We start from the raw sequence: 25,022 nt of genomic DNA on the forward strand, positions 1-25,022 counted from the left end.
TCCTAACAAAAAATATCATTGTTGTGTTATATTTAAAAATGTTCGAAGACAATACAATGATTTGCAAAGTTAAACAGTTGTGGATAACTAAAATGGTGACCTGTGTGGTCTCAATACATATATACATATGTATCAGCCATTTTGCATGTATAAAGACAACAACTTTGTGTATTTGTTTTCATGCACCCTACAGAAACTGTAAAATGTTGAAAAAATAGAGTAATAAAAGTGTTCTCAAAATAATATTACATATAGTCCACAACAGAATAACAAAAATAACCCAACTGATTCGTAATACTGTACAGTTTTACCTGGACAGCCAGTGATAGATTTTGTTTTATGGTAAGAGTTATTTTTATCCTGAGCCAATAAACTATCCACTGGTGGTCAGGTCCTAAACAATCCTTAGTTTTCCAGCATATTTGATCCTACAGTATGCCCAACAGTGATTGTATAATGTTGAGATCAGTTCACATGAATGACAACTAAAATAGACTCATACAAAATTATTACATACATGTGTCTGTATCTCTGCTTGCACAAATATTTATACATACGCATGTGACCCTTTCTGTGAAATCCTATCCTATTTATCAGATTAACATCAAAGTTAAGGATTTTACATTGATTTCGATCTTTGACATGACCTTACTCGATACTAAAGATATCAAGTTTATGTTTTCACAGAATGTTCTTTTACTTATTATAACCAATTTATACAATCAAATCACATAAGATATACCAGGTTTCACTCTCTTTTGGATTCTGAACTACATTAATTTGTCTGGGCTTAGAGTCAACAAGGCACTAGAAACATTCAAAGTTTTTGGTCCATATTGGCATGCTGGTACTAAGCTGTGTTATTCATCTATTCAAACCAAGGGTGATTTGAATTGCAAGTCACTGCTCTGTTCAAGCAACCAATTTGATATTGAGAACATGTCCTGCCCATCAAGTATCCACCTATTTTTTTATACGTAAATGTGGGTGGTGCCAACTTAGAGCTTCTTTGTGTAAGATTTTTGGTAAGCCACTAATGCTAATGGTAGTTGTATTGCGAATGATTTTTTTACTGGCTTTTTATTATGAAATAAAAAGCCAGTAAATTTGTGCAGTAAGGGGTTGTCATAATACCTGGTAAAAAACAGTAAATGTCTACAAAACATTTGTTTTAACCATAAGCAAGCACAAGAACTAAATGTGTATGTGGCGCATTTGCACCCATGATCATTTATCCACACATCCATCCAATAAAACCTTTCAAAAACTGACAGGAAACAATAAATACAATAATTGCTTAAAAACAATTAATATTATGCTGATAAAAATATTCTGATTTGGCTGGTTTATTTATTATGCTACTTTATATTATTACATAAATGAGATTACAGTTACAACATAAACTGCTTATTAGTTAATGTTTATAATAGTTATTCATGTGTTTGCACATACTTTTCTTATGTTTTAAATGAAAAAGCAAATAGTTTTATAAGCTTGTGTCTCCATTTTACCTCTTTGGTACTATCTAGTGCGTAAGAAGCGCTGTAATAAAGTTTTCATAAAACTAAACAAACTGAATAATATTTTAATGTTTATTATGGTTTGTTCAAATAACTTACAATGTGTTGAATGAGGAAGATGCTAATGACTGCCTCGTGAGGCTTAATGTGTTGCCATAAAAACTCAAACAAGTCAATTAAAAATTGCTGTTTAAAAGAATGGATATACGTCACATCACTTACTTCTGCATTCGAAAATTAGATGGATAGTTGTCTACCTGATTTCTGCCAAGAATAAAGCATTTTTGTTCAGAGTACTGCCACTCACTTGATAATGTTTTCTGACTTTTCTCTGGTAACTGTAGGTACTGTATACCTGTATGTGTGCGCGTGAAAAGTCAAAGTTAATCAGATTCTGTTTACAATCTCAAATGCGTTCGAGTTGTTAATTGTAATGTATATTTCCATTGTTAAGCAATAATATGATTATAATCAGAAAAAAGGCTTGTTTGAGATGAGCAAATTCTGTGCAGAATCGATCCCGCATTGCTTATTGGCCCCGGAATGTCAGCTGATAACTTCTTAATTCACAAAGTTCATTGCCTATAGTAGTTTATATATATTTTTTTCAACTTGTTATTGACAGAAAAGATTGTATGAAAGTTAGTATGAATCATCACTGTAGACTTAGATTTATACACCCCAACATTTACTAATTAGCCTTTACCAGTAATGAACAGTTCATTTTCGTTGATTCTCCTTATAAACATCTTCATGTAAATGCATTTACTGGTATTTCAGCTGCATCTTTTTAATCCACGATAAATATGTGGATGCGATCTCTGCCTTTGTTGACTTTTGTGATCGATTTACAACATTTTTTTTACTCCTCCTATCTGCAGCCGTCTGCTCTCATCTATATTTCAGGCAACGTGCATCTCAAACAAGCCTAAAGGTGTTCATTGTTAGCAGGGGCACTGTTAGGGTTTCCGGCCCTGCTGGATAATTTGTACTCTGGGCCCCATGGCAATAGTTTGAGTATTCTAATAAAATACAGTACTATAGAAAAGCCTTAGGGGGCGATCAAGCAGAATGCATTCATGGCAGTGAGCGGCACCTTTTTGAATAGTTTTCTATTGGTAGTTAGTGTTTTTAGTGCTGTTTATGTGCCCCAAGCGCCTTGAGTTTTGGCTTCCTGCTGCACCTCGTGTTTTTGCTTGAACCTGGAAAAGTACCCAACGTCATTCACGTTTATTCCATAGTTCAATCGAATGAAGGGAGAGGCGGGCCTTCTGTTTTAGTGACAGAGGTTTACAGTTGCTTTTAAAACCAACGTTTTTAGCCTATAATCACTGACTGACAGGACAGCTGATTCTGTGGTTGTAGCAACATAAAAAAAGTCAACAAAAATGCTGTGCGCCTTGCCTCACGTTTTCAGATATTAAAACTCATTCTTTGTTGTTAAACAAGTACAGAAAATGTGTACACAAAATTAATCAAAAACAATTATCAGTACAAAATGGCTTAAGGTATTTTAGGATTTCGAGTTAGAATTTCATTGCAATTGCTCAAATGTTAGAGAAGCTCATTCTAAAAACAATATAAAGAATTTTCTGGTTTTATTATAATAAAGATACTCAATTATACATGTCATTATACCATTGCAAAAACAACCATTCTAGTGGTGACATGGTGGCTTAAGACTTTTGCACAGTACTCTTTAAATTAAAATGAGAGTTTACCAAATAAAAATTTTGTCATCATTTAATCACACTTACGTTGTTACAAATCTGTTTACATTTCCTTGTTCTGATGTCAGAAGCCTGATCCATATAGGAAAAAGAAATGTTAAAAGTGAGTAAATGATGACAGAATGTTTATTTTGGGGTGAACTAGTCATTTAAGAGAATTACCTATTCAAAATGACATTCATTACATTAGCATCACAATTAGACCAACAACAAGTAAAGCTTGTTTTCTTAAGCTCACAACAAATAACTCGTTTAACTGAGTGAACAAGTTTCACAGCAGCAGCTCCAGAAAGAAACAAGGACATGAGCTAACACGGCATCTGAATTACCAAATCATGAATTAATCATTCAGACTGGTATTCTAATTCATTAAAATGAACTGACTTAAACGAAAGATTCACTCATGAACATTATTAGACACTTGTTTCTAACTAGGGATGATTAAAGTCAAAACGAAACTGAAGTAGTGATTGTCTTATTTTACCTGTCGTGATGTATAGGCCCTATATCTGAGTGAAACGGCTAATGAAATGTAAAATAAACTAGGGCAGAATTTGAATTCGTCCAACAAGAATTAATTGGATCTTTAAAGTTGGGTCATGTGGCTATTTGCTAATCGTTGCAATGTTTTTCCGGGCTTCGCCCACCTGCCATACCCAGTAACCGGAAGTAAAGAGAGATCATTTTGTGAAGGGGAGAATATTTTATTAAAGATTATGAGGGGGCGTGAATTTTTTTTATAATGAAGCTCACAGATAAGTCTTGTGTAAAAAAAGAAAGTTTTATTACACATCACTGAACTTGTTTTGTTGTGGCTGGGTGTTTTTTTGTCTGTTTAATGCTTGTTCTAAAGCTCAATGCTTCATTTCTAATGCTTGATTGCATGGAAAAACAAACATTCTTGGAAATGCTATGTTACAAATTCCATGGATGAACAATCAGGGTGATTAACTTGGAGCATTTTGAGCAATTTCAGTGTTAGGGTTAGGGTTATAGTGAACCGATATAGTGAACCATCTGTTTATATTTTCCATATAAATATATTATTGTTTCCAGACAGAAAATAACAGTCTACTATTGTGGCATTATTTTATCTAAAATAGAAAATGTGTGTTGGGTGTGACAAAAAAATGCTTACTTTGTAGGAATTCCGTGAATTAAAATGCACAAACCAAAAGCAGTAGTGCCCAAAAAATTAAGAAGGGATGGCTTCTCAAAGAACAAATACATTTATTTTATTTAAATGTGGACATTTATGAGGAAGAAACAGCGTCATAGATGTGACATTTTGTATGTTATGGATTTTAAAATTTTAAAAGCTGCACTTCCCAACTATGGAAAAAAATGTTGAAAACTTCATCAGAGACCTTGCACTGATCTGAAATATCAGTATGGTTAAAAACTCAACTTAAGGTTGACTTTTGCATGCAGTTGTTCTTTTATTTTATGTTAAATAAAATGACTTCATATGGCCTAGCTTCAGAATCATAACAAAAACCAGAAAACACAAATAACCTTTCTAAAAAACTGGGTGACAAGCTGTCTTCCCCGTCTTGCTCTCTCCAGTTTTTCGTGTTTCTCAGGTCTTGCCATCTCACGCCACTCGTCTGATGTGCCTTTATAATGTTCAGGGCTGCGTTTCCCAAGTGCACATTTAAGCCAAATTTTTAATTCTGCATCAGACCTACACCTGAGCTATGTCATAGGCTGTGCGTAGCCTGATGCGCACCTCTCTAAAAATGTAACAACGCATCAATTCTGCACGTGTCCTTATACGCATTTCCACTTACAACCGTAAAACAAAAATGGACCAAGTTTTAACAACTCAAGCTGCAACAAAAGTCATCATCTATTTACCGTCATCATTGTCAATGCTTCTCCAACAATGTTACCCAAGAAGCTGTTTCTGCTTTTGTCCTTATACTGTCGGTTACATCAGTAATATGCCCGTGGACAATGCCTACTAGCAGTCTGCATGTGTCATTGCATTTCGACATAAACAATGATGCAGAAGTATAAATGAAAACCGATGCGCAACCTATGGTGTGGAGTACGAATTATCATAAACGTACAGGCTATTTCCCAAAAGCATCATAACTTTAGTAGTATTTGAAAATTATCATCGATCTAAATCCCTAACTGCATCATTACAGGGATATGAGGTCACCTGGTGGACAACTTGCAAATTTCACCTTTACTCCTGTACAATGTGACTTTAATATCATGTTTTTTTAATGTTATCTTTATTAGTTTCTTGTCTTTGTCTGTTTAGATGTTTAAATTACATAAAAGAAAATCTAAATTGAATGAACATTAATTATTAATAGGGTTGTTATTCTAACCTAACCTAGGTTGTTGTTTCAACCTAAAATGCTGGGTTGAGCATTGTTAGGTCAAATATAAACACTAAACTGTAACTACTAAACTATCTACTACTAAGCTACAAGACTACTTTAGTGTAAACTCAGTCTATATATACAGGTTTTATATGTTTGTAAAGCTTAGAATGTCCCATTTGCAATGAACATAAACATATTGCTGTATCTTGTTCACAAGTGAAGAGTTGATATGTTACATTGACCTTATTTCAGTCGCTGAGCTGAGCCTTGCTTGTAAGATGTAAACATTGTGTACATTCCAGAATCTAAAAAGAACAGAAGTACTCGTCAAAGATAATTTTGATGATTTATGCAGCTTGACTTGTGTGTGAAGGTGTTTTCAAACTGTCTGTTATCTCTCCACTTTATTTAATATTTAATTTATTTAATAAGTGTAGTCCAGGAAAACTACTGAACAAAGAATATAATGACTGGATTACTTTATGCCCTAGACCAGTGGTTCTCCAACATTGTTCCTGCAGGGCACCTGTCCTGCATATTTTACTTTCAAACCTACTCCAACACACCTGACTCTAATAGTTTGGGAACTGTGGTTTTAACTGAAATCTGCAGGACAGGTGCGCTCCAGGAACAGGGTTGGAGACCCATGACCTCGATGCTGCATGACATGCATGCAAAACCATTTTATCTCCCATTATAAGATATAACAATCATTTAAAGGGGACATATTATGAGATTTTTTTTTTAAGATGTAAACTAAGTCTTAAAGGAGCATTTCACCCGTAGAAACATTAATCTTTATTGAAAGTGTGTCATATTTGTAGTCGAAGTGTTACATACATTTAGAATTTGGTGCCTATTTGACAGAGAAAAGGGGTGTTTGTAGTCTCACTCCCTCAACAAAAATATTGCACTTCCTTCTTTCAATGATGCAAAATGATGATTTTTACATCATTGAAAGAAGGAAGTGCAACACTGAAATCTGTATTTCTCCTGTCTCAGGGTAAACAGGGGAAATGATGCACGACCATTCAAAAACATGACTGGGGTTCTAACTATAAGCTTAATGAAAATGGGTGAAGTGTCCCTTTAATCTAGGCCTGAGCAAAAGTGTGCCGTTTTGGGTGTGTAATTTAAAATGTAAATGAGCGGCTGAAGTGCAAACACTGATCACAATGATGGTGGTTTGTTGCAATTGAAACTCAATTGTGCTGTGAATTGTTTTCGCTCTGTACTAAATGGCTGTGCTGTGGTTGGATAGTGCAGATAAACGGGCGGTATTACCTTATTCTGACATCACAATAGGAGCCAAATTACAATGACCTATTTTTTCACATGCTTGCAGAGAATGGTTTACCAAAACTAAGTTACTGGGTTGATCTTTTTCACATTTTCTAGGTTGATAGAAGCACTGGGGACACAATTATAGCAGTTAAACATGGAAAAAGTCAGATTTTCATAATATGTCCCCTTTAAAAATCACGAAAAACAGCGTTTAGGCGGAGCTGTCTCTCGTATAGCATGCTGCTCTAATTTCTATTTTATTATAATCTATTACAGATTAATGCCTACCTTGTGTATTTAGTGTTTCCGCAATACATTTCCAGGTGGCATCCTTTTTCTGTTACATCTGTGGGAGTTATTTTAGAGACTTTAATGCTTTTGAACTTCCACAATCAATTTCTTGAAATTTTGATGATTAATATTCATGTTGCGCAGAACTATTCTACAACCCATACGATTGTTTTGGTTGTTTGTCTGTTCCCCCAAATATGACCCAATGGATGCGTTTACTAAATTAACGCCTCTACTGGCAGCAGGTGAAACTTAATATATTGGGTTATGAAAATATTTATTGGGGTATCATTTTTCAATGATGACATGCATTGGGATATGGTTTTCAATTCAAACCATTCAAATTGTTTTTGGAGAAGAAAGCCATCCTTATGGAAACAATAGATATAGTTTGTTTGTTTAACGCTGGATTTCATTGAAAAGTCCTAACCGGGTCATGAGTTTCATGCGGTGAGTAAGACTTCTGTGTTATGTTGGAAATAGGCGCGTAAGTGCATATTATATAAACTAACATGTAGTGAATCATAAGTTATCCAGTCAGTGTTGTATAAAGTGTTGATTTGTGACTCGCTCCTCCCGCAGTTGGTATCTCCTCTTTCCGAATTGTTTTGTACGTTATCAGAAAGAATCTGTAAAGCTATGTGTCTTTTATAAATCTGATAAAACTAAAGAGTCTTCGAGATATAAAGGATGTAATACTGCTCTGGAGGTACTCCAGATTAACATCAGATACACAGAAACAGCGTGTGTTATGAACGCTTTAATGTTTTTCAATAGTCTTATGAAAAAAGAAACAAATTAAAAACAGAATTTACATGCAATGCAAAATAAGCAATAATCTACAACAGAAGAAACAGCAATATTTTGCACTTGAATTCTTTAAGTAGAAAACGGATTAAATGTGCAATTTCATTTTACCTATTTGAAATTACCATTGTTTTAACGTATGTAAGCCTTTTAAATTTAAATCAAGTTTATGGTTGTTTTAGAGTGAATGAATATTAATCTGTAAAAAAATTGCAGTGTCAACATTTTTCTATTATAAACTGAAAAAATCTTAAGATTTAAGTTCACTTTAGACCATTGAATTAATAATATATCTAGTTTAATAACTGTTTATGATAACTGCTGCGCATCTGTGTCAAATCGAGTCAACGATTTTCTGGTACCAAGGAATGGGTATTTCAGCCCAGGATCCACAGTTCCTTTGAATTTTTAGGTTTTGCATTAAAAAATGCATTTTTAATATCACCCCACAAGTTTTTAATGGGGTTGAGTTTGAGCTGGTCACTTCATTACCTGAATCATTTTTGTCTAGAACCAAGATTTTGCCTGCTTGCTTGTGTGTTGTTGTCTTTTACCCATTTTAGGGTCATTCATCTTCTGCAAAGAACAACATAATTTCTTCAAGTATTCCGTTGTATTCAAACTGATCCATCTTCCCTTGTATCTGATGAATAAGCCCAACACCATAAAACATCCTAATACAATGATTTTTGCACCACCATGGAATGTTTGTAACCAAACCATCAGAGGCCCCATTCACTTCCATAGTATTCTTTTTCCTACTTTGGAGGGCAATGGGGCCTCTGATCAGTTTGTTTACAATACCTTAAAATATCTTCCTTCATGTTCATCAGAAAAAAATATATTTTTGGGGTGAACCATCCCTTTAGGATTATAGGGAAACAATATGGTATTGATATCATATTAACTTAAAATTGCATTGAATCTTTGTGTGCTCCACACTCCACTTCAGTACTGTATGTGTATTTGTTCCATCAAGTCCAGTAATGCCATAATTCTTTTATCCTCTCAGATATACATGATGTATTGATTACAAAAAAGATAAAACACTATATTTTTTTACAAATGTATAATTTCACTTCAGAACATATATATTACCCACTGTCGTTTGTATTACATTAATGATGGATGGATGTGTTTTCTGGAGCTTCATGGATTGAATGGATTCAATGCTATTGCAAAGTAAGTAAGAGCCTGCTTGTTTGTTTTTTTAATAACTAATTGTTTTTAAGTGGAGAACGTGCAAGGGACCAAACAGTGAAGCCTGATTTCCCCTAAAGAAAATCAGCAGTGTGTGAGCATTCTGGGTACATCAAGAATGACCAGGACGGATCACCTGTTCGCAAAAATCGCTGTGAAAAGTTGCTGCTAAGGGAGCGAATAAACCAAATTTGATGCATCATCTGCGGGATCACCACCCACAAACGCGACACGTTACATTAGCCTTTGAAAGACTCCTCAAGACCTTCAGTCAGTAAAAACTTGACGTTTCCTTATCCCATCTGTGTTAAGTAAATGTTAGGCTTTGTAGGTGAATTTGACAGGAGTAAAACACTAACATAACATCAGAAGCTTGTAGAATTTTAAGGACAATACTAATGAACTATTGATAGCAAATTTACAGCCCAGAGGTTACCTTTTTAGTTTTCTTTTTTTATTTTGTGTTGTATTATTTGGTTACTGTGTTGTTTGTGTCTCAAAAGACATCAATAAAAACACTTCAAAATCTAAAATGTGTCCATGTGATTTTACACAAGTAGTTTTGTGAAATAAATGAATGCATCATGATAATTGTGAAACCGTGATTATTCCTCAGACTATAAGCATACCATCTATAACCGTTGCTTCCGTAGTTTGATTTATATTATGATATCTTACTCTGAGGCAGCAGATAGGAACATGGTTTGGGTAACACTAGGAAGACATTATTAGCTCATATTAATAACATAGTTAAGGCAAAGGCTAATCATATCAGTTTTATATCAGATATATAAACTGCATTACTATTCTGATAGATCAAGCTGTGCTCAGTTTCTGGTTCAAACATAGATAAAAGAATAAAACTTATATTTCCTTTTGCCAATTGAGTGTCAAATGTTATTATCATAATATCTCTTCTTAAATTGCGTGTGTATGCTGTTACACAGTATCAGACATGAATTACAATTGCAAGCAGTATAAAAAATGTCACTAGAAAATGTGATGTCCTCCTGCTGTTATGAAAATTCACGGCCGTTCACGTGGAATGTTAAAGACATACTGGATAATGGATGTGTGAAACTTTTGCAGCAAGTTGATTTGGTTTTGGTTGAAAAGATGAGTCTTTAGTTTAGATTTAAACTGATCATTGCTGAGAAGGGCATTCCAGAGCTTAGGGGCTAGGTAGGATAAGGATCTACAGTATCAGCTTTAGATGATTTTGATATTCTAGGAATTATTAAGAAACCATAATTTTGTAAACACAATGTGTTTGATGGATTGTACTCTGATTGTAACTCATGAAGATATGGTGGCGCTAGACCATTTAAGACTTTCTAGGTGATTAGCCATATTTTAAAATGTATGCGATACTTAACAGGCATCCAGTTCAGTGATGATAAAAGTGAGCTATTTTGATCATATTTCTTTGATCTAGTAAGCACTCTTGCAGACTGAACAGTTTTTGAATTAATACAGTTTACAATTTACTTGACTTGCATGACACCCACCCAGTAATAAGTTACAATAGTCATTAATGCGTGGACAGCCAGCAGCTTGATGCACATTTTTGGAAAACTGATATGCAACATGCGTTGGAAATGTGACATCACACTCAAGTTCTTGAATGCAAAAGATGGAATAAAAGCAGAATGATCGGAGAGGTTGTATTTTGCCATATTTTGTATGAAGCTTTTTGGTTCAATAATCAGTATATCTGTTTCATTGGTGTTAACCTGAAGGAAATTGTTTGTACAGTCTGTTATCCTTGAAAACTAGTTGGTTTTGACAGGTTCAGAGGAAATGTAGAGCTGGGTATCGTCAGCATAACCATGAAAATTTATGTTATGTTTCCTGATAATGTCTCCCAGAGAAAGCATGTAACGAGAAGAGGAAAGGGCCTAGAACTGATCCCTGTGGTACACCATATTTAACCTGATAGTAACATGACTTTTCCTTATTTTCATAAACAAAGTGATAGCGATTGGTTAAATAAGACCAGGCTTACTCTCTGATGTTGTCATAAATTTGTCTGTTTAGTATAATTGAATAATCTATTGTGTATAAAGCTGCACTTAGGTTCAGTAATACAAGTAGCAACATTTTTACATGATCATATTCTAACAGGTAGGGGTGTAACGATTAACCGTGAAAGTGCGCGTTTTCTCAATTAATGAATTTGAATGAATTACGGTGAAATCTACAGGAATGTCTACAGGAATATTTATATCACTGTTCTTCAAATTGTTTCAGGTATTTTCATGATAATAAAGAATATTTTAAATGATTTGGTTTAACGAGTGTTGCTTTTTTAAATGCACGTTATAAACGACTCCAACTCGTTATGATTTTAGATTGATAAGGACTTCCTACTGACCAAATGCCGTATACGCACAAGCTGTGCATTAAACAAAGAATCGCAGCCTTGCGATTCAGAATCGATTTCAGACAGGCATTTTTAATGGGACACACGGTTGAATCGTTACATCCCTACTAACAGGAGTTTACTTGTAAATCAAAGCATTGCTGTTTTTGTTCTGGGGCCTAAATCATGATTGAAGTGACTTTATAGTCATGACTAACACGATATTTACATGAAAGTGCAACCATTGCCATATCATTTGCATATTTGTATACATTTTTGTTATGTATCAACATTTATTAATGTTAAAATATTGTAACTTTTTTATTGAATCACTTTCTGTGATTCAAATGTATACAGACAGCTTTTGGTACACATTTAGGACTTGTGTGTCGCCCGTCTCTTTCCATGAGGCATTTCTAAATCTGGTTGTCATAAACAAATGAGTACCGTCCAACGGATGATGTGCTTCATTCCCATTGGTAGTTGCTCCTGAAAATCTCTCATCATTTGCATAAAGTTGAACTTTTCTTAACTTACTTGCATCACTGGACACGCCCAAGTGGTCACCAACTGTCACTTGTGAATGAGATCGCGTCGCTCTGCTATCGCTAGTAGCTTTCGATCTGAATGGGGCATAAGTGGTTTCCCACACATTCTACATTTGACATATCAAGTCTTCCATGTCATAATCACATTACATGCTCTTTGAAGCAGCATGCTTTTATTTTAAAGATGTGCAACAATTTGTCTTGGGCCAAATTATGTGTAGAATTCAACAGGGAACTGAGAAACGTTTGGTTTAAGTTTATATCTAACCTTGCCACAACTTGTTATTTATGTTAAATACACATTTTGCTATTTGAAAGGATTATATGTGCTTTTGGGAGTCCCCAACAACAGGTTTACATGCATGCAAGGTAATTGGTACAACAAACAATTGTTGTGTTTTATATGCATTTAATATTTCCTTATTTTAATGACTCTCAAATGAATTGTTTGAAGATTCATCTTGCCAAACCTCTCTGTTGCGTTACACTACTCTGCTCTGATTGGCCGTAGTTGTACATTTCTCTGTGTTTACAGTGGAAGGGGACTACAGGTTATGGTGATCTTTCTCATTCTTTATAATAATGATATTGTTCCACACTGATATATAAATAAATCCTTAAAAGAAAAAGTTGCTTAATACTTATGTTAGCGAACCGGGCCCATAGCTTGGTAGTAAACACAAAGAACAATAACATTATATGCATTTGCCAAACGGACACAGACTACTGATAATGCACTGCAGTTTGTAAACCAGAGTACATTGTATGAATAGGTCGTGCATGCGCCTACAGGAGAATGTAGAATGGAACCCAGGAGATGCATTACATTTTGTTGCAATGCCCATGTGTCGAGACAAATAAACTATACTTTGGAAGGAAGTCCACTCGACTGTGCATGTACGTTCACGTAAACAAACCGACTATACTCCGAGCTTAATACACCCCAGATTTCTTCTAATATGTTTGCCTGTCAAACGAATTGGTGGATTCATGCAAATATTGGAAACCATTCCCTTAACCACCAACCATCTGTTGCTTAGTACTATTTACTATTTAAGTACTATTTAAAAATATTTGAATCTTAAATTTCATTATTTACACCTTTCAAATACAGTCTCATCATCTTATTTAAACCTTTGTCAAGCACTCATGACATCTTGATTTGTTGAATGGTCCTTTACGTTATATTTAAAATCAATTTTTGAAAATCAATTTCAATCAAATTCAGTTTTTTCCTTTATATCATAAAGCCTTCATGATCATTTTCACGAAAGGCTACCTTTTTTTCATTAAAGTGGTTCCCCTATGATTACAGGCCAATGTAAAACTTTGTGTTTGAGTGCGTGTCCTCTTTGTCCTTGCTCTAACCTTAGACTTTATTTGTGTGTACTGCTCCATGTGCATCCTAAATTATACCATAGTACAAAATACAAATCCAATGTGCGTGACAAATGACATAGACAATCATAGAGGTTAGGAAGAAGCTCTAGTAAAGAAAGAAAGACTATTAAAGTCTCCCGATATAAAGATTGGTTGATCTGCTGACGTTGTCAGAACCTGACATAAACACCTGACAAACAAAAAACAACCAGTGTAATGTTTATGTACTTATATTGTTGTTTTCTTTTTAGAGCAACTGAAGCAGCATCTATTGGGCCCATACTGAAACCACCCGCATACACTGCAGGTTAACAAGTAGGTTTTTGTTTCACTATTTTTCTCTACATATTTCTTTCTTTCTTTCTCTCTCTCCTTGCCTTTCTAACTCTAGATATGTCTCCTTGACACACAAGCAACCACATTTGAACCATAATGTTAATGTAATATTCTTTGTTTTACTTTCTCTGTGAATTATTGTTCATTTTAATACTTTTTAAACAGCCATTTAAGTCTGGTGGCACATCATCTGAAAAAAAAACTACTGCAAGTGGTAAGTTAATATTGCAAAAGATTTGTTTGCATTTTTAAGTTACAGTTAGGGTTTACAGCTACAGTTTTGTTTTTTGACTGTCTGTCTGTATATACCATAAATGTCGTGCATTTTACTATCAAAAGAACATAAAATAACAGAGAATCAGTTTTATTATAGTACACTCTTAAAACGAAGGTGTTAAAATAACACATCTTGTATTGCCCTCTACACATCTCTGTCTGTTGTCCCTTTCATTAATTTGAACACAAAATCAACACGAAATGACACATATTGTGTTAATTATGATAACATTTTACTCAACATACATGTAACCCTGGACCACAAAACCAGTCTTAAGGGTTATTTCTTATTTGAGATTAATATATCTGAAAGCTGTATAATAAATGAGCATTCCATTGATATATATGGTTTGTTGGAATAGGTCAATATTTGGCCAAGGTACAACTATTTGAAAATCTGGAATCTGAGGGTGCAAAAAAAAAATAATAATGAGAAAATCACCTTAAAAGTTGGCCAAATGAAGTCCTTAGCAACACATTACTAATGATTAATAGATGTTTGATATATTTTTCTGTATTTACAATATATCTTAATGGAACATGAGCTTTACGTAATATCCTTATAATATTCAATCAATATTTTTGTTGGCTATTGCTACAAATATACTTGTGCTACTTATGACTGGTTTTGTGGTCCAGGGTCACAAATTCTCCCTCATCATCAGAGATTTATTTTAGGATGACTGTAATCGTGCGTTCAAGTCCTCCTGGGTTGTTTGCTTTTAACAGCTGGTAAGTCGTTTTTATGACAAGGTGTCACTTTTGTCAGCTATTCCTTCTTTTATTAAATAACAAGAAAATACAGTAAGGTTTGTTAATAGACAACAAGAACAAAGAATGTGCATCAGGTGTGTTTTGTTTTTAAAGCTTTTCAGTGAATTTATAAAACCACTGTAATGTTGTTTATTTATTTTATTTTTTTAAATAAAAATTCTTGATAACCGTCAACTACAGACGTTGCATGTTTTGATTTCGTAATGTTTCTTAATTTAACACCCACAACTCAGGGAGTTTCCCACTTATACAGTATTTATGTGCTGTTTGTGAATTCTAATGTAATCAATGAATTTAATTTATTTGAATAGAAAGTACCTTTAAGGGCCTAAGATTTGTTTCTGAAATAAGGGAGCATTTTTTCAAATGTGAATTTTGGGAGGACATAAAAACAGACATTAATCTGTTTTTTTAGGGGAGCTACTTCAATACAATGTATGGTTTTTGTAAGACCATACTGTTTCAAAACAGAAGTGCAAGTCCGTACAAACCCTTTAGTAGACAAGACATTTATAAGAACAGAAGGTTATCCTTCTCTTAGCTACTTGTAAGCTTAAAAGTCAATGCAAAAGTTTTTTTTCTCCCTGAAGCAGTTTTATTAGCTTGCTTGCTGGGAGGCTGCTGACATCAACTTAACATTGGGCATTTTTCTGCACATTACGTAATATTGCTGTAATTATTATGGTCCAATTACTTTGTTAGAGATTTCACTACTTCACATTAGTATTACGCATCACATTATTCTTTGAGAGAGTTTTTGTTGGTCTGGTCTTGAGCAAGGCACCTTAACCTCAGCTCAACGGGCACTGCAGTAATAGCAGCCCATGTTCTGTGTGTTTGTATGCGTTTACTACTCACTGGATGGGTTAAATGCAGAGGTCACATATGGGTTACCATACATTCGGCATAACATCACTTTCACTACACAGCTGCTTTATAACAATGATGGGCACATGACAGCAGAACCCCAAGACTAAAGGTTTGGTGATTTTCCAAACCTCAAAATGGACCTCCACAAGAGTTCTCTTAACTTCATGCTGCATATTTAAGTAGAAGCAAAAAGGAAGCTTGTGAAAGAGCTCTGTGAAAGTTTTGGAAAAAGGCAGATCCTAAGATGTAAGGTCTCAAAGCCAGCGTCAATGTTAATATGAAATGTCAATGTTCAGCTAAAGAGGATTCTGTCTGTCACAAGTGCTGCTTCAATGAGCCACAACTGCCAAGCTGAAAACTCTACTAATAGAATGTCTAATAATGAAATGTTCATTTAAGAAAAAATTTAAAGAAACTGAACATACTTTGTTGCAAAGGTAAGAAAATTCAATTTAACATTAACAACACATATTGCTAATATAGCTCCTAATATGGCTTTAAGAAGGAAAATCTTTAAAAAATGCCAGCTTGTTTATCCTAAGGCAGGACTACTCAACTGGCGGCCTGCAGGCCAAATGCGACCCTTCAATCATCTTTATACATAAAAAAAATCAACTTGTGTAACTAAACCATTTGATACAAAAGAAAAACGCGTGACACGCTGACCGGAACTGAGGTATTTTAGTGTGTTCCAATCAAAACACTGTGTGCAAGGTGAAAATTATGAATCCTTTTGTTTGACCTAATCAGTAACTTGAATCTGATTGATTGATCCAATTATTTACTGATAAGTAAATTAATAAGTATAAATACATATGTAGATTAAAGGCTCTTGCTCTGACACGGATAAAACTGACTGCCATCTTTAAAATATTAAAAAAGAAACATGAAGTGCAATATTAGTCATTAGGAGACGACTGACTATATGTTGTGAATACTTGAAATGTAACAATTTATGAAAGTTAAACAGTTATAAACAAAAGAAGTTCATTATTTACACTAGCACGTTTTTATTAAAACTATATTAAAATTTGGTTCTTGCAATGTTAAACTATATAGTAATTAGTTAACATTAGGTTATTAGTTAACACTAGTTATGAACAAACCATGAGCAACACATTTGTTACAGTATTTATTAATCTCTGTTAATGTTAGTTAATAGAAATAAAGCTGTTTGTTCATGTTAGTAACTTCCGTTAACACAATTTTAATAAAGTATTAGTAATTGGTAAAATTAACATTAACAAAGATTAATAAATGCTGTTTAAGTGCAGTTCATAATTAGTTCATGTTAACTAATGAACCTTATTGTAAAGTGTTATATATAATATATATCTAACCCTAACCTATATAGAGCAGTTAAAGACCCCTCAGTGCCTCACTATGCTGATAATAAAACAAAGCAGTGGTGTAATGCTGCATTTACAGTTACAAATGACAGTTCACAGAATTAGGCTGCAAGAAATTTGACAGCAAAAATCAGACACATGAAAATAAATCATTTTACAAGCATTTTTATGAACTTTATCTAATTTTACCTCTAGGGGCAGTCTTCCAGGTCCAATTGAGCATGGTGCCAATATACCATATAAAGTTTCGTAGCGATACACGACGCATTTGGAAAATCAATTGCATGTGGAAAAATTCTAAATCCATACAAAGCAATATTTACACTACATCAAATCTAAAGAGATCTCTTCAATAATATTCAATTCAATTGTTATGATATACCAAGTTTTGTGTCAATACACCAAAGCCTTACAAATATATAGCCTTTATAGCCTGTATGGATATTTCTCAGAAAGAATGAAATCTTATATGAACAGAATCTTAACATTTTATTGTTAAATTTACAGTAGAGGCATGCAATTTTAGCAAAAGCCCCCCAAATGTATACATTTATACAAAAAATCTTCATTAAAAACTTTATTATTTACCCATCTAACCATATCTAAATCATAATTATCTGTTTTACCACAATATAGTTCAACAACACATGGAACATTATATTAATCGATTTGTCTAATTAAGCATCAAATTGACTTTAGTTATCTCTGCAGGGCCAAGACCGTTTCCTGCCACGTGAGCAACTGAAATCTGTACAGATTACTGATCATGTGTCAAACTATATTGCGTCAAATGCACATGATCTCCGACGATAGAGAAACATTAAAGCACAATCACACACAGAACCTGTGCATCATTTTCTGTCCAGTGATTTTGTGCCTTTTTGCTATTTCTTCTGACTTGTATTACTACAGGACAAGTGCCAACCCCAGCTATTGAAGTATACAGAAATTTGCTGGCACTAAATGTGGAGAGATTGCAAGTTCGCTATGTGCAATTTAACGGGATTGACTCTCTTCAGCCAATTACTGTTACAGAATTTTAAATGTGCTAAAAGTGTTTTTTTTTCTGAGAAAAAGTATTAATTTACTGTAATAAAAGTATATGTCATTCTTTATTTTTCACCCATGTTGAATTAAGATTTATGATAAGGACCAGGCACAAAGCTTCATTACTCTAGTCTGAAGGAAGAGCTTGAAGGACATCCTGGGGTACTCTGCTTAAATAATACTGATGATCTCGTAGTGTTGCCAGCACACCAGCAGAGTTCATGTGCTTCACATCTGCATCATATCTATATGCATTACCATGCATGTCTGTTAGTTTGCCTGTTGATTGAAAAAGAACAAAAAACAGATTAACACTGAAAAATGTGTGTACTGTGAGTGTACTTGTGTGTGGAGAGATTGCCAAAATTACTAGAGGACCTGACAGATATGAAAATATTGACCTTTTTTGCCTCCGAAACAATTTCATGATGCACAACAAATATCAGATGAAGTTAGTCATACTGTTTTTATTCACTTTTAACCTAAATATTTTGTTTTGAGGGGAGGGCAGTAGGGAAAATGACCTTAATCTCCTTATGATGCTTTTATGCTGTATATGGTTTATAGAGCAGTATATCACTGGGCGTATGAATGCTTTATTCTGATTGCTTGAGAATTGTTCAATGGGTATGCATTATTTTTCAATAAACACACACCTAACCTGTCAAAAGTCTTAAAATAACCACCAGAGTAATGTCTGTGCTAACCATGGTATAAGAGGAATAATTGACTCTGGTCCTTCGGATTATTTAAAAATACAGCATACTGTACGTGTCGAATAACCACCCTGGGTGGGCATGATTTTTGAATAATTCAACAGCCCGTCGTCAATTATTCCATACTAATGATGACTTTGTAGATACATCAAGCACATTTGAGGCAAGTTGCAAAATAAACTGCACTTGTACATTGAAAGGAAAGCATTTTGCTTAAGTTGCAGAATATGGTAGCAATATTCAATTCAGAATGAAATATGGCAATGCAATATGTAAAATGGCAGTGCAATGTTTGGTGCGAAATGAAAATGAAAATTTAATTTACATTTGCCATTTCCTTTAGTCCTTTTTTAACACCACTTTTAGCAAAATGATTGTTTAAATTGAACTTTCATGTATTTCATTTAATTATTGAATTTTCATTTCCCACAAACATTGCACATATAGCATGAAAAATGTAAATTTAAAAACAGAAATGCATTGCCATTTTACATATTGCATTGCCATATTGCAACCAATATGCTTCCATAGCAGAAGGCATGGGATAACATTAGTGATGAAGTCCTGAGGAAATGTACTGAAACTATACCAGAGAGATGGGCTGCTGTAATTGCTGCAAAGGGTGAATATGGCAAATATTAAAGTTAAAAGTAGATAAACTCACTTCATCTGATATTTTTTGAGTAACCATCATTATATAATGAAATCAAGTTTTGGAGGCATTAAAGGGTCACTGATCTGTCAGGTGTTCTTATAATTCAGGCCACAACTGTTAATGTTCAAGGGAAGAATGACTGTCACCTCCAACTGCATGCAGAATTGCCTCAGGTGCACATGTGTCCCACTTCTTACAGCCCAGACTGGCAAAAACATATGCAGAGGCCTTTCCTTCTACTAACTGGATGATCTGCCAGAAAAGAAGTTGTGATTAAAATAACAATACTTTCTCTATACTGACATAATGTTTGATTGACTTCATACAGTGCTGACCGATCATGATTTGAGTTGAAGAGTGCATATTAGTGTTTGTTTAATCTGACAAGTGCTCACAAATCAGTGTTTGTAACAGTGAAGTCTCATAGTAATAATTTCATCTTACATTATTGAACAAACATTTTCTATGTTAACATTGTGTGATCTGCAATGAAGTTTCAGCAAAAGTCAATAACAATACGTTAACAAGACTGTATTATTTTTTATTATTCTTAGTTAATCGTAAATTGTTGCAATATGCTTATGACTTGCAAATGTAATGCTCAGTTAAACCAGGTTTGAGTTACGGCTGATAAATATCCTACCTTATTCCCAGCTCCACCCACTTTAATGACATCATGAGGATCCATGGCCTGGACTGCAGAGGTCACTAATTTATTGCTATGTGATCGTGTCGTAGTGATGATTCTTTTCCCATCTGGGACTTCCTGGAGTTGGAATCCAAATGCACCCAATCCCAACACTCCCCATAACGTTCGGCCCAAAACAGCACCAGCCCCCATCTGAATATCACAGAGCATAGACCAGTTAACCAAACCCTCCACTGCATACAGTATAGCATGTGAGACTGAACAACCGGTTGGACCTGGTAGTTAAAGAAGGGTTGATTGATGACTCCCGCGATGGCTGTCCCTTTATAAGCTATGCCTATCAGCACTGTCACATGATCCAGAAGTCCTGCAATGAAACACAACTTTAGACCTGTAATGACGAATAAATGCATTTCGGGTGATGTAAGGAAATCATCTTTATCAAAATTAATTGCAATGAATTTAATTCATTAAATTGGTCATGTTCATCATGTAATGCATTTGTTATTAAAAAAAATTATTGAAAAGAAATTAATTAAAAATGAAGAAAACTGAAAAACATGAAAAATACACAGGACTACTTGTCCATCATATAAAAGCTTTTGTATTTTAAATGCATCCACATCATCAGCAACAAAAAAGATTGACATGAGGGAACTTTGCAGCTCTTCTACTTTTAAGGGGATGCACATCCTAAACTAGCCAACAATTAAAAGATTCAACACTGTGATATTGCAGTGGTGAATTCGGTTGCTCACCTTCAGTATATTCTTTAGTTCCATCAAGAGGGTCCACCCATACAACGAGCTGTGATATAAAACAATTAAATGCCATAAGTTCATTGTATGTTCCTTGTAAAGTCTTTATCAAAACACATTTTACCTAACAAAAAAGATCTTACAAAACATATGTTGTGATCAAAATAGGAACACCTCATGTAAAATGTATTGCCTAAACAAGATGCAGACATCTGCTCTTTTCTCCTGCTATGTATATGGCAAACCCACCACTTTATTGAAAAAAACTGTGTTTTGGTTCAGAGGATCATGGAAAATCATCTAGGTTTGAATGAATAACAAAGATGGGAAAATAATGACAATAACTTGTTGCCACATGGCCTATTCCTTTAAAGGCACAATATGTAAGATCTTTTGAATGTATTATATAGTGTTATATACCATATTTTGTTCCCATGCATGCTTACACTATTTTTAAATGTTTTCAATAACTTTTTTAATCAGATAATTCGCCATTTTAACCAGCGCTCCGCCCCTGTTCATATGGTCACTTTTCATGGTGTTATGTTAGCAGTTATAAAGCTGTTGCATGGTTCTGATACTATGATTTCATCCGGTGATAAATCTTTGCAGTGCCGAATGCAAAAGTAGTACTTGAAGTGTCTAGCACAACACTGCTGTTGCTTCAATCAAGCCACACTGTGGGATAACATTAAAGTAAAAATTGTATTCAATTTGATGCACTTAGCTGCAATTCTGTTTAACAATTTAATTAATTTAATTTTAAAGGATTGAGTGCACACGTCCCATTAGCTGTATACAAGCTCTTTCATTAGCAGCTGTGGCGTTTACATTAAAATCATTCAATATGAAGAATTTGTGCATGCGTGACTTTAAACAAAAACAAAATTATGTACCCAAGAGCGCAAGTGTCAATATATGTATATACTTGAAAATATTTTATTCTACTTTCATTTGATTCTTAGTTTTTAGATTATTACTGATGCATCGAGAAAATGAGTAAATCATTACACCACTTGTTATCAAACTACATCTTTGTTGATATTTATCAACCTTTAGCGGCAGAAATGACATATTGTGCCTTTAAATTGTGAAAACAACTACACAATACTATTTTGTGTGTCATTGGAGATTACGTTTTAAAGATTAAATGTTTGCTTGTCCAAAATGTCTGTATATTCTACATTTATGAAGAAATATTTTTGTTTTAAACAATGGCTGCCAGAGTAACACTTTTTTAAATTACAATTTAACAGCTCACAAAGTTGCCCTGTGATTTTAAATTTAACTAAAGGGGTTGTCCATTGCATTTTGGGGGCACATCTTTGCATTTTTACTGCTAAAACTATGTAGCTCGCCCTTATAATTTAGGTCATTTACTGACAGCAATGGACAACCCCTTTAGTTAATGTAAAATATATTTTATTCCTAATTCTGTTGCCCATTTCTCTTTACCTCTTCCTCCTTCAGGCTGGTATACTGATCAGGACACGACTTTTGTAGGATTGCACTGTTCTGCCCACTCTCTATTAGGTCGTCATCAACAGGCTCAGCTGGTAAATCCTGCACAAAAAAAGGCAATTTTATATTTATGGAGGCAATACATGCGATTTCATATTGCTTGACATGTACACACCTCCTCACCGATGATAGTAAGCTTCGGAAAGCTTTTTGATAGGGATGCACATATACTTTTCTGAACAAGCCTGTCAGCCAGTGTCTGTAGATCATTGGCTCCTGTCTATACCAAAGGTACAAAATACAAAAAAAGTTACCCAAGTTTTGTCAAATTATGCCCCCGGATCAACATACTTCAATAAATTATATTTTTGGGTTTAATGTTAGGCTAAATAATTGTTCTTACAATTACCTTCTCAATGATCTTAAGCTCTCCACTGTAAAGCACTTTTCTGACAATATCGGCAGACTTTTCTGCAACAGCATAGGCTGAAGCCACCAACCGCATCAGCACTGTAGGGCTGCTTGCCATCTCTGACAAAAACAAAATCATATGTAACAACACTTTCTGATATTTAAACTCCCCCTTCCCATGCATGTTTCATCAGTTTACATTTTTAATATTTAGATTTTTCAATATTCCAATTTTGCAGTTAAACAGCTTTATAACCAGGTCTTTTGAGTAGGGTAGTCACATTGCAAAGATAATTCAAAACAAACATTTGCTTTTGAATCAAATTACATGCTTAGTTAGCCTCTCACCCTGACGTCAGAGATCACGTCGTTCAACCATTTCTGGTAGTTATTTAAAAAAATTAATAACCACATTTTTGTATGAACATTGAGTCATTCAGTCCTGTCGTAGGGTCAGCTGCAACATCTTTTTCCATTCAAATAAATATTGTGATGGATAGGTTATCATCTTTAAATAACATGGTAAATCAGCAGACAAATGTAAATCTATTAACTGTTACATCATTGCAATAAGATTTTGTTGGTCTAATAGTCTAATGGCCTAACAGAAAAACCGTGTGAATGACTTTCTGATCCTTGCAGCACTTTTTTGTTTTGTTATGTCCATAATCAGATCTTCATATACTCTGCGTTCACGTATTAAAAGTCCCAGTTCTCAAAATGGTAATAGTTTTAATTTGTTTAAAATATATTTCACTTACTCTATTATGTGTTTACCCCTCCACGCCAATGAAACGACCCAAAGTCCGAAGTTCGCGTTTAATAGCGGAAGAAATACGTTCCCAGATAAAACAGCCTATCCAGCCAGTTTGCAGTACTCTTCTTCTTCTTCTTCTTCTTCTTCTTCTTCTTCTTCTTTGTTTCTTGGTGCTTTGCATCAAATGTGCATATCGCCACCTACTGTGTCGTCATACCTGGATTATTAGAGGATATCTTTCTTTTACTGTCTATGGTGGATATCTCATATTCACCCAATCGTTCTATATAATTCATTTCCAGTTCATCCATTTCAATAATTCTAACCAGTTTAAGAAAGAACTCCCTTTCCCTCGAAATTAATGGAGGAGAAAGTGGTGTTTAGGTTTTAGGTGTAGATGTGAATAAAGCTACAGACTTACAGTATGGTTTCAATTAGTTGTTTGTACAGTACATGAAGCCTTCCGTGTAATGGAGTAAAAGAAAATGAGCTCCATGCATAACAGGAGAAGCAGTTCCCAGTTTTCTTCTAGTATTTTGTATCCAGTTGATTGGCAAAAGAATACAAAAAAAGAAGCAACAAATCTTCTACAGTCATTTCATTTCACCATTACAGTTCTTAAAGGATATTCACCCAAAAAAAAACCGATAAAAAATATTTTGAGGAATTCTTCCAAGCAACCAAACCATAAGCCCCATTCACTTTCCTAGTATTCTATTATTCTACTATGGAAGTTATGGGCCTATGAACGGTTTACAAATATCCCTTTAAAATATATTTATTTGGTTTGTAAAAACATGAGAGTGAGTAAATTATGACATATTTTTTGTAAACTAGCCCTTTAGTTAATGTATACAGTTGCTATCAGGGAATCCGTAATTAAAACATGTCAGTCTAACGTTAGTGTTTCTAAACCAGGCAAAGAAAGTGTCTGAGATTACGGATGTGATTGATGAGAAAAATAAGATGTACATTACATAATCCTGAAGATAGTGATGGGAAACAAAGCTTTTCGAAGCTTTGAATGAATTGAACCAAGTGCTTCGTAAAATGATTCAGTTTTTCGAAGCGTTCGAAACACCATACACGCTGGCGACACCTGCTGGTCAAAATTGTGTAAAAGCAGCAATATCTGTCCAAACATTTTACACTTTTTACAAAATTATAGCAAGTTTGTTCTAAAAATATTTTTTTAAGGAAAAAAAATATTTTATTAAGACATAATTAAAAGTGTATTCTGTGTTTTTAGTTAACGAATTTTAACTATGCACATTTTTGTCATTAAATCTGTCTATAAACAAAAAGTAGACAAAATGGTAGTGTTATTAGTCAGAAGGATGAATGTTTTATAAACTTTAACAATAAAAGTAACCCGAGTTCACCTACACTGGTCATTTGTGATCAACTCTCCCTAGTGGTGAATCGTCGGATTTTCGAAACGTTTCGAAACAGTTATGACGTAATGAAGCCTCGTTTGCTAAAATCACGTGACTTTGACCAGT

At 34.2% G+C, this 25,022-nt stretch overlaps 2 protein-coding genes across 3 annotated transcripts in view; one reads left to right on the top strand and one right to left on the bottom strand.

Annotated features, from left to right (window-relative positions):
• ylpm1 (YLP motif containing 1) overlaps positions 1-15,021 on the top strand; it is a 47,953-nt gene extending 32,932 nt beyond the window's left edge. Inside the window, exons 18-19 of one of the 2 annotated variants that reach the window (XM_065263755.2) lie at positions 13,715-13,776; positions 13,963-15,021. In XM_065263755.2, the coding sequence (XP_065119827.1) occupies positions 13,715-13,747 (33 nt within the window). In that variant the 3' untranslated portion in view covers positions 13,748-13,776; positions 13,963-15,021. Of the gene's footprint in view, positions 1-13,712 lie in introns of both variants that reach the window. The other variant, XM_065263756.2, reaches the window with a different exon arrangement.
• A 2,510-nt stretch (positions 15,022-17,531) lies between these two features.
• Positions 17,532-23,683, bottom strand: bpnt1 (bisphosphate nucleotidase 1). The gene is made up of 9 exons (XM_065263745.1): positions 23,525-23,683; positions 22,762-22,883; positions 22,528-22,632; positions 22,347-22,454; positions 20,892-20,940; positions 20,409-20,500; positions 20,128-20,325; positions 19,631-19,736; positions 17,532-18,392 (listed from the first exon to the last, which is right to left on the bottom strand). Exons 2-9 carry the CDS (start codon positions 22,879-22,881, stop codon positions 18,241-18,243), a joined length of 930 nt encoding a protein of 309 aa, XP_065119817.1. The 5' UTR covers positions 22,882-22,883; positions 23,525-23,683; the 3' UTR covers positions 17,532-18,240.
• Positions 23,684-25,022: the final 1,339 nt, after the last annotated feature.

This window comes from Paramisgurnus dabryanus, chromosome 12, assembly GCF_030506205.2.
Source record: "Paramisgurnus dabryanus chromosome 12, PD_genome_1.1, whole genome shotgun sequence".
NCBI classification, from domain to species: Eukaryota; Metazoa; Chordata; class Actinopteri; order Cypriniformes; family Cobitidae; genus Paramisgurnus; species Paramisgurnus dabryanus.